The 10,943-nt window shown below is 33.6% G+C and overlaps 1 protein-coding gene and 1 pseudogene across 1 annotated transcript; both read left to right on the forward strand.

Moving 5' to 3' along the window:
• Window positions 1-1,707: 1,707 nt before the first annotated feature.
• Window positions 1,708-4,716, forward strand: LOC120179873 (annotated as a pseudogene).
• A 336-nt stretch (window positions 4,717-5,052) lies between these two features.
• On the forward strand, window positions 5,053-10,143 carry LOC120180000 (BTB/POZ and MATH domain-containing protein 2-like). The gene is made up of 5 exons (XM_039185437.1): window positions 5,053-5,195; window positions 5,232-5,676; window positions 7,119-7,467; window positions 7,906-8,182; window positions 9,639-10,143. Exons 2-5 carry the CDS (start codon window positions 5,261-5,263, stop codon window positions 9,815-9,817), a joined length of 1,221 nt encoding a protein of 406 aa, XP_039041368.1. The 5' UTR covers window positions 5,053-5,195; window positions 5,232-5,260; the 3' UTR covers window positions 9,818-10,143.
• Window positions 10,144-10,943: the final 800 nt, after the last annotated feature.

Consider the following 10,943-nt stretch of genomic DNA (forward strand, 5'->3'; position numbering starts at 1 on the left):
TTATATATTTTTAAACTAAATTTAATATTTATATTTTTCATATTTATAATTCATGATTATATATAATCTTAAGTTGAGTATTTCTAATATAATAATAATTTTAATTTCTTATTAAAAATAAATATTCAAAAAATATAAATGATTCATACATTAATATATGAATATATTTTTTTATTTATACATCTAAATATAAATATACATTTATATAAATATATTTTTATTCGTATATTGAAATATTTTGATTAAAATATAAACATATTTTAAATACTAATTTATACAAGAAAATAAAATATATCAAAAATATAAATGATTCATACATTTAAATATAAATTAAATCATTTATATTTTCTATACATCTATATTTAATAAGAAAATAAAATTATTGGGGGACTGTTTTGAAAATTTTAAAAGTTGGGGACCTAAATTCAAGTGCCTAAAAAGTTTAATGACCGTTTATATAATTTACCCTAATTTTCTAACAGTTGTTTAAGTTGGGGGACCATATTGCAAACGGAATAAATATTGGGGGACTGTATTGCAAGTTTTAAAAGTTAGGGGACCTAAATGCAAGCTTCAGAAATATTCAGTGACCATTACTATACTTTACCCTAAAAATAATTAGGAGTGTCTGTTCACACCTAGGCTCATCAATAGTTGTTAGTAATTTATTATTAATATGAAAATTTTATGACTTTAAGTGGATTTTGTGAAAAATTAATTTTTAGAAAAGAAAGATAGTGAAATATGAACATTTTAAAATTGATAATGTGTGATGATGGGGTAATTTTTTAGATAATGTGTGATGATGGGTAATTTTTTAGATAATATGTTGGAATTTTTTATTGGCTCGAATAATGGTCCGTTGGAATTATTTTATGGAATAGGGTTTTTGCTACAATACAATTTAAGATCTATGGAGTATAATGCGATTCTAATATAATTTTGGGGGATATGTGTGAAGTGCAATGCGTCTCTCGTATTTTGTTTTTTAAGATTTAGGGTTTAGGTTTAGGATATAAGGTTTAGGGTTTATAAGTTAGGGATTAGGGTTTATAAGTTATAATATGGTCACTCGACTATAGGGAGGTACTTTGTTGAGTCCCTCAACTATTAAAAGTTACAAAATGGTCACCGACTAATCATTACGTTATAAACTTGTCTTTTTTTCATTAAAACATTAACGGTCGTCTGAGTTGGATGTTAACATGCTGACTGAGATATGATAATCATTCGAGATTTTGAGATCAAATTTTATCATATCTCACTTAGTAGGTTATTGTCCAGCTCAGACTGTCGTTAATATTTTAACAGAAAATGACGAGTTTGGAACATAATGAATAGTCGAGTGATCATTTTGTAACTTTTAATAGTCGAATAACTCAACAAAGCAATTCCTTATAGTTGGGGACCATTTTATAACTTTTTTTAGTTAGGAGACTCAACAAAGTAGTGTTTTATAATCAGGGGGACCATTTGTGTATTTTACCCAAATAATTATATGTTAAACTTATTTATTTAATTACGAATGAAATAATAAAGAGTTTGATCATTATTTTACTTTATGATTTAATTTAAAATGTTATATCTAATTTAATTCGATAGAATTTGATTATTAAATTCAATACAACAAAAGAAAGAAATGCTCATAATTTTATCGATACTAGAAGTCTAGTACAACATGATATAAATGTAGATTGTTGTAAAACAATGAAGTATGTAATCGCTACAATAATTGTATTGTGATATAATTCACTGTTTTGGAGGTGAATTTGTCTCGATGTATGCTACAATAGATATCTCTCAACTCAAAACAAAATCTCAGAAAATGTTTTAAAACAAATGTCATTCGTTTCAAAATGATCTCAAATAAGTAAATCGTCCCCTATTTATATCCTAATTAGTAAAAGTAAAAATATTACTTTTATGCAAGAACTCATTTACCTTAGAGGTTATAGACTTAAGCACCAGCGATTGAGCGATTATTGTCAAATGGTTAAAAGTATTTAGAACATATACTATTTTATAGTCGACCCTTCTTAAAATGCTAAAATTAATTAATCTACACCTTTTAGGCACGTATTATATTCAATCAATTTTATTCTTAAAATCTCATTTTATTTCTCTCTTTTTATCTAGATCATTTCATCCTCAAAAAACTCAAAGGAACTTTCCCTTTTATGGTACCAGCTTTTACGGAAGAAGTGATCGTTTTTGTGAGGTTTATTGGGATATCAATTGAAACACGAGAAAGAAACAATATTAGACATGTCACAAAAAATCATATGAATGTTACAGAAATACACAAATGTTTCAAATTTTGAATTATATGAATTATTAACGTGTTAAATTTGTATTATTATTATTATTATACAGTTAAAATACACAAACATGGCATGGATATCCGACTAGGTGAAATGGGTTTTCAAATTGGATTCTTTTCCTTATCAATGTGATGATTTTCTTTCCAGGAAGCCTCGTGTAAATGTAGGAACAATTGGGCATGTTGATCATGGAAAGACCTCACTGACTGCAGCAATCAGAAAGGTTGTCTTTTGTTGATAAACTTGTTAGTTTCTCTCCACAAACAGTATCACTTTCGATTACTTCTGAATTTGATGTTACACTAGTGAACTGATGAATGATGATAAGTGTGGCCTTTGGTGAATAGGTTCTAGCTGATGAAGGGAAAGCTAAGGCTGTTGCCTTTGATGAAATTGACAAGGCCCCTGAGGAGAAAAAGAGAGGAATTACAATTGCAACGGTTGGTAAATTTTGTTGTTCTCCATGTCAGGCTTGCTTGTTCTGTTGGTTGTTATGAAATAGAGATGTTTAATGCAGTTTGCTCTCTTTGATTTTTTCCACCAATGGCTATAATGCCTGATTTGGTTTTGCAGGCTCATGTCGAGTACGAGACGGTGAAACGCCACTATGCACATGTTGACTGCCCTGGACATGCTGATTATGTTAAAGTAAGTCGTATATTTAATATGGCAGATGAAATCATGTTTCTGGATTCTTTTGCTGCACAACCTTGCTGGAGATTTAATATGGCAGATGAATTGCCCGTCCAGCTCAATTGGTAGAGCGCAAGGCTCTTAACCTTGTGGTCGTGGGATCGAGTCTTACGGTGAGCAATTCATATGGGTATAGGGTCAGCCTACTATTCTACCTCCCCTTTACCCCATTACCTATGGGTATAGGGTCAGCTAATTTAGGATGAAGCAAGAAGCACTAATTCTGATAATATCTTGTACAGGAGTGCTGAAGCTCTTATGACAAGTGATTTACTTTGTAAATGGAACTATTTATTCTATTTGTTCTCTTATTACACCTTTAAATATCAGTTCTACTACTAGTCTTATCTAATATGACAAAAATAGGCACATTTTAATTATATTAACAGGCTCGACTCATTAATTCATTTTTTTATTAATGCACAGCACGAGTCTTCCCATCAAACACCACATGACCAGTGCGTTGACCGTATCTTGTTCTACAAAATATGATCACTGGTGCTGCCCAAATGGATGGTGGTATTCTGGTTGTATCTGCTCCTGATGGACCCATGCCACAGACTAAGGAACATATTCTGCTTGCCCGCCAGGTGGATATCTTTGCTAATGGCAGCTTGAAGCTTTAGTTATCATGGATGTTTGTCTGTGTTTTAGAGGAAAGCTATTTACTTATTGGCAAGTATCATTCTGCAGGTTGGAGTGCCCTCACTTGTGTGTTTCCTGAATAAAGTTGATGCCGTTGATGATCCAGAGTTGTTGGAGCTTGTCGAAATGGAGCTTCGTGGTATGTAACCTTTTTGTGTTGTACAACCTGTCACTTTTTGTTTATTCATTGATGTGGCTTCTTTGACCTAATTCACATAATTGTATTTTGTGATACAGCTTCTTGGCTTCTACAAGTTCCCTGGGGATGAAATACCTATCGTTAGGGGATCAGCATTGTCGGCCTTACAGGGTACAAATGAGGAAATTGGCAAAAATGCAATTTTGAAACTAATGGAGGCTGTAGATCAATACATTCCTGATCCTGTGCGCAAATTTGACAAGCCTTCCTGATGCCAATTGAAGATGTTTTCTCAGTTCAGGTAGAAAACCGTGGATTTCTTTCTTCGTCTCTTGTACTTGTACTTCTCTGATGATATCGGTTGGTGTCTTGAAGGGAGTGGAACTGTTGCAACTGGCCGTGTTGAATCAGGGACCATTAAAATTGGTGAAGAAGTTGAAATTTTGGGGTTAACACAGGTTTTTTTTTCTTTTCATTTCTGCGAAGTCGTCTGTTTTGTTTTCATATTCTGATCTAGTCAGCTAATAAGTGTTCTATGAACGGTGCTGTTGATTTTTCAATGAAATGCCGTTCACTGTTAGTTCCAAAACTGTGCCTTTTTTCCCCTGCAGGGTACCCCTTTTAAAACTACAGTTACTGGGGTTGAGATGTTCAAGAGAATCTTGGATCAAGGACAGGTAAGTAACTATTATAGACACTTTGAGCTGGTAGGGCTCGTCTGCATTTGGTATTGAACTATATTTATGTGTGTGGATGTTCTTATAGGCTGGTGATAATGTCGGACTCCTTCTGCGTGGCCTAAAAAGAGATAATGCGCAGCGTGGAATGGTAAGTGGCACTGATCTGGCTGCATCACGTCCTTCTGTAGCAACAGACAATTATGGTAACCCAATCTATTATCATTCTTCCGAAATTTGATGTGAATCACATGTTTTATAGTAACTCAATCTATTATCATTCTTAATTTTGACTGCATATGTATACCTTACCGGCGCAGATATTCGAATCTAATATTTTTAAAAAAATAACGTTCTCTTTAATAACACAAATCACTTGATGAGCTCACATTATGAGTAAATAGTTAATAATCAATTACGGATGGATAATAGTTAATAGTCAATTATGTGAATAGTAAAAATGATACAATACTTGAAGTGATATTTGGTGTAATTTACTCTTTTAATTGTTTTATTGAAAAGTTATATAAAATTACCAATATTATTCAGGAAAAAGCTCCATTAAAGACATCACCTTCAATCATTCCCCCATTTCTCCCAATTCTCTCTCCCGAAACCCTAGAAATTCACCTCCAGATATTAGATAATCAAAAGAAGCCCCAAATTCCCCCAATAGAATCCTTCCCTTTCCCGAGAAAATTCTGTTTCAATATTAATTAAGAAGAAGAAAGTTTTCAAAGCTTCAGTTTCTGGTTGAAGGAAATTAGAATTTTATCGGGGTACATATGGGGAAGATTCTATTCGATACATCGAGGCCATCCTCGTCGTCGACCTCGTCCGTCAGCGCGACAACGACTTCGACGTCGATGACGGAGACGGTGAACGGGTCTCACCAGTTCAAGATCACGGGATATTCGTTGTCTAAAGGTTTGGGGATCGGAAAATACATAGCTTCCGACACGTTCATGGTGGGTGGATTTTTGTGGGCTATCTATTTTTATCCCGATGGAAAAAGTCCCGAAGATAATGCCACCTACGTCTCGTTGTTCATCGCTTTGGCAAGCGAGGGGACCGATGTAAGGGCGCTTTTTGAGCTCACACTTTTGGACCAAAGCGGGAAAGAGCAACATAAGGTGCATAGCCATTTTGGGAGGACGCTTGAGAGTGGTCCTTATACGCTTAAGTATCGCGGCAGCATGTGGTAAGATTTTTCCTCTCTCTCTGTGGATTGCCCTTTTATTGGGTTATAGAATAGCGAATTTCTCTTTGATTGATTGATGTATTAGTGGATTTTGGGGGTTTATTGCTGCTGCACATTAAGAACTTGATGATGTTTGCTTGCACTTCTTGTGTTCTGACATTTTAATTCTCCGGTTGAATTGATGTTACTAAAGGGATGGATTCTGGGTTTTTTTTTGTTTCATCGATTGAACTTTATGTTGATTCTTAGCGAGCTGAGATGTTTATATATCAAGCGTGTTGCCTATATAGTGCATAAAATAGTTATATAATAGGGGTAATATTAGACCTTGTAAACAACATAAATTATGGACTAGTCAAAAGTTGTATAAATATAAAATATCTTAAATATGATTATGAAAGATGGAAATGCCCAAATTATCCAGCTTATGAGATTTGGAGTAATGAGCTTCTTATGGTGATATACTCTTTGGCTTTAGAAGATGTCAGAGGGTGGCTTGTAAATAATGCACCAGACATATATGCTAAAGTTTGTTATTTCTCTTAATGTTATTCCATTTCCCGCTATTATATGGTACATGTGAATGCAATATGATTTGCTTATTATTTGTTATCAATAACCTGAACTGCCATAATTCTTTTTTAAATTCCTTTATTTGCATTAGTATTGTTACATTTTTTGCTTTGTCTCATACTCTCATTATGACCCATGACAGTGTGAATTTAAATTCATTTAAGAAGAAATGTAATATTTTTAAAATTCAATGTATGGTTTTCAGAAAAGTTTGTACGGATTAGTAAGGACTAAGGAGAAAGAAAAGTCTATTATTTATTCATGTGACTAAACGTTGAATGCTCGAGGCTAATGTTTTATGTTTTAATGTTTTTTTCCTTGCAAAGAAAAAAATATCATGTTTTGCATATGCCTCCAGTATGATCCTTGCCTAGAAGGGTTCTTTTCTGAAGCTATGCCTCTATCTCCGTACAACTGTGTTTGATTTCAATAATCACTACTGTTTATATAACTGTAGCTTGGTTTTTTCTTCTGTCATAAAGCATTCGGTGACTATCAATTAAGGAAAGATTCATTGAAGACATACACAACAACATTTTTGCTAGTGTGATTGAATAACTCTTGTAATATTCAACTCTTGATTACTGTACTCCTTTGATGTTATGATGTCCGACTTTGACCTTAACTAACTAGGCAAAAACTGCTAATAAGACATTTGTTGGTTATGATATATTAGAATATAGGCTTAGTCTCTTGTCTGTGGGTTATTAGCTTGCTATGTTGTGGAATTTACCACGTTCCAGGGTTTGACCCCGTCTCCAGTTTTCCCCTGAGAAATGAACAAAAAGAAGCATGGTTTATTTGTTTCTGTTATTTCTCATAATATATAATAACTATTGGTGAGTAATAATTAGTTTGGTCTGCTGCAGGGGATACAAACGATTTTTCAAAAGATCTTTACTGGAGCAATCAGACTACCTCAAAGACGATTGCCTCTCTGTTCACTGTAGTGTTGGTGTTGTTAAGTCGCATACAGAGGGTCCTAAGGTCTACTCCATAGCTGTTCCGCCTTCAAACATCTGTCAACATTTTGGGAAATTACTAGAAAATGGAAAGGGAACTGATGTAAGCTTTGAAGTTGATGGGGAAGTCTTTCCTGCCCACAAGTTGGTACTTGCTGCTCGTTCTCCTGTGTTTAGGGCACAACTTTTTGGACCAATGAAGGATCAGAATACAAAGCAAATAAAAATCGAAGATATAGAAGCTCCTGTTTTCAAGGTTTAGTGCAATTCCCCCTCTTCTTATATTGGGGAAAGAACTCATTTCGCTTCTTATCCTTGATAACGCACCAATTCTAGATGCATGGTGTCAAGCTGTCAGCTTGCCATGATAACATGGACTGTACTCGGATCCAAATCAACTTGCTTTTAATAGCAAGCCTGATGCCTGTAACTAGTCAGTGAAAACTTCTCAATAGAAACGTTAGGGTAGGGTTGTGTTTTTGAAGTCATGATTATTGCATGTACTGTCTGGAGCCCTTAATTGCTTGATATCATGCACATGTGGGTTGTCAATGTATGTGCATTTCTTACATTTCTAAAAGTGAAGATAATCATGCTGAATTTGAAGTTACCATTAATTCATCAAGTTATAGCAAGCATTCTTTAGTAATAATTACTGATACTCTTTTTCTCTGCCTAATTTTTCACTTTTCAGGCCGTACTTCGCTTTATATACTGGGATTCTCTACCTGATATGCAAGAGCTCACTGGTCTCAACTCAAAGTGGGCCTCCACATTGATGTCTCAGCACCTGTTTGCTGCTGCAGATAGGTATGGGCTAGATAGGTTGCGATTACTCTGCGAGGTCAATCTCTGTGAGGATGTTACCATTAACACTGTGGCAACTACATTAGCCTTGGCTGAGCAGCACCATTGTTTCCAGCTGAAAGCCGTGTGTCTCAAGTTTGTTGCAATGCCGGAAAATCTTAGAGGTGAACTCTTTGCTTTGGTATTTACATCAATGTTGTTTCAAGATTTTGTTGCAGTATAAATATTATTTTAGCAGGGACTAGGGAAGATTTATTTGATTATGCTAATTATCAGATGGGGCAATCCGCAATGTTCTTTGTTTCTAAGGTGTACTGTTTTGATTATTTAATAAATCATGAGATACTCTTTTCCTCCTTCCAATTTTCGTTGACATACGGTTTAGTATGTTGATGATTATGAAGGGGGGTTTTAACGAGGCCTCCAATTCTTATAAAAAAGATCATTGAAATTAAGGACTGCCCACCAGTGAAGAAAAACCTGGATCAATCCAGCTGGTTCAACTTTGAACTGGTGGCTTGTCTAATCTGGAACCTACTTAATACCTGGGGATATATTGAACTGGCCATGAACCAGCTGAAAACTGGCCAAAAACCGATTTTATTTTTTATTAAATAATGTTTCAGTGATGAAATTTGAAATTTGAACATCTTATTTATATATTAATCATATATTTTAATTGAATAATCTAGTTGACCCTGTTGAATTGATAACTTGATGTCAGGTCCTTTTTTTTAATCCTTTGCTGTCAACCACATGCAACCAAATTAAAATAATGTTTGTCAGTGATAAAAATTGAACTTTGAACATCTTATTTATAGATTAATGGCCATACCATTTAATTTTAAAATCATATTTTTAATATTAACGTATACCAAATGTCATTTTTCGTTATCACAAAGCCTTGCTTTTCAGTCAGACATAGGAGCTTGATGGAAAGTAAATAAATTAGACCTTTTTTAAGAATTGATATATTGTAATGTTATGAGCCATAGATGCCACTGCTAAATGCAGTCATAGCCACATAGAAGTTCAATCTTCCACGTAGTTTGATCATGCCATAGTCCACTTGCTTAGCATTCTTCCTGCTGTCAAATATCAGAAAGTGTTAGGTTTGTCCCAAGCTTTAGTTCTGTGCTTGTTTTTTGAATTCTTGGATTTTCCATTCTTTGCTACTACATTGAATTCCAAATTATGGATTTCGGCTTGTGACATGATTCTGCATATTGCATTATGCAAGGGTGATTGTTGCAATTGAATGAATGGTCTGGAGTTTTGATAGTATTCCTCAAGTTTTAATGGAATGAGTTTTGCTCTAGCTAAAAGTGGAATCATCATTGATCGAGGAGTGATGCCATGTTACTTTCTGTACCTTTATTAAACAAGTTACATAAAGATCGCAATTTCAGGAAATTTTCTTGTGCAGATAACATTTTGGCTGCAAGTGCCCCAAAACAATCTCTTTGCTATTCTCTAGAATGAATGATTCTGCCTGCAATATGTTTTATCGAATTATTAGCACTCTTGTTTCAGTCACATTCCCTCTTATGTGAGATAAATAACAATATTTTGCGGTTTCGTAACAAAGTCTCTTGACTCATTTCTTTTTGTGTTTTACAGCTGTAATGCAAACAGATGGTTTTGATTACTTGAAGGAAAGTTGCCCGTCTGTCTTGACTGAGCTATTGGAGCATGTGGCTAGAGTGAACGAGCACTCCATGATCATATGCAGACATGGGAACGAAGCCAATCCCGACGGGAGTGACGCCAATGGTAGACGGGTGAAGCAACGAATATAGTAGCCACTGCTAGCTAATCCTGTCTCCGTATTTAAGAACCCCCCAAAAGGAAAGATTAATTCTCTAGGATTAGGAAATTTTTTCCAGTGTTATGAGAGTTTCTGTACTTCTAAGATGTAAATGTAGTTTTTCATTTGATGTCCATTGTTTTATTTGCTTTGTATTTCCAGATATATATATATATATATCTTTGGATATCTGTAGTACTTGTTGGTGTTACTTTGGTCAGTGTCTGTGCTTTACAAGGATTGATGTCCTAGAGAACATTTGGAGGAGTCTGCAAGTGCTTACCGGTTTTACATATACATTTCATTGTTTTTAATCCATGGTTCGGAATCTCCCGTTATTTCCCTTCCAGGTTTCAATTAGTGAGGTAGGATGTGCAAAATTAGGTTAAAACCGAGTGAACCGACTCGGTTGAGATAATTTGGTTGATCCGGTTTAGTTTCGGTTTAGGGTTGATTGAGGAAGTCGGTTAAAACATGTTAAGCTGTTTTTATATTCGGATTTATATCAATGTACTAAATTTATATACTTTTGAATACATCTCATAAACTTTATCCTATATTTTAAACTCAAATATATTATAATATTCCCCAAAGCAAAATAAATATACCCATTATTCAGAACTTAAAATTAATCAAAATTTATTATAGAAAAACAAATTTCAAATTGAAATTTATAAATTTCTCCATTAAATGTTAACAAAAGTAATGCAATCTATTGATATTAGTATTACTTATTTGATAAGTTATAATTTTCTATTTTTTAAAAAATAAGCTAAGTTGATTTCGAGTTTCTTCACTCAAAAAAAAATTAAATTAATGGATTACACACTCTTATTAATCAAGTCCAATGATTAAAATTTATTATTTCAAAATTTTGTTATATATATATATATATATTATGCTATTCAAAACTTGAAAGATTTCATTACGAGTTCAATGGATTTCAACAACAATTTTGAACAGATTTAATTCTACGAATTTTTTCTAGATGATCTTATATATTACACAGTTACAACACTTATAAATTAGCCATAAATTTCATTGTTTTCTGATAAAACTCATCATAATTTCAAATTATTTAAGTCAATTTTATATTTTTATTTATTCGAAATCACCTA

The sequence above is a fragment of the Hibiscus syriacus genome, unplaced genomic scaffold (assembly GCF_006381635.1).
Source record: "Hibiscus syriacus cultivar Baekdansim isolate YM2019G1 unplaced genomic scaffold, ASM638163v2 tig00112471_pilon, whole genome shotgun sequence".
NCBI lineage: Eukaryota > Viridiplantae > Streptophyta > Magnoliopsida > Malvales > Malvaceae > Hibiscus > Hibiscus syriacus.

Excerpts from the sequence above, each read along its gene's own strand:
- LOC120180000 (XM_039185437.1), top strand. The coding sequence starts at position 5,261 with ATGGGGAAGATTCTATTCGATACATCGAGGCCATCCTCGTCGTCGACC. Across the intron at positions 5,677-7,118 it reads AAGTATCGCGGCAGCATGTG|GGGATACAAACGATTTTTCA; the intron begins GTAAGATTTTTC and ends GGTCTGCTGCAG. Across the intron at positions 7,468-7,905 it reads TAGAAGCTCCTGTTTTCAAG|GCCGTACTTCGCTTTATATA; the intron begins GTTTAGTGCAAT and ends TTCACTTTTCAG.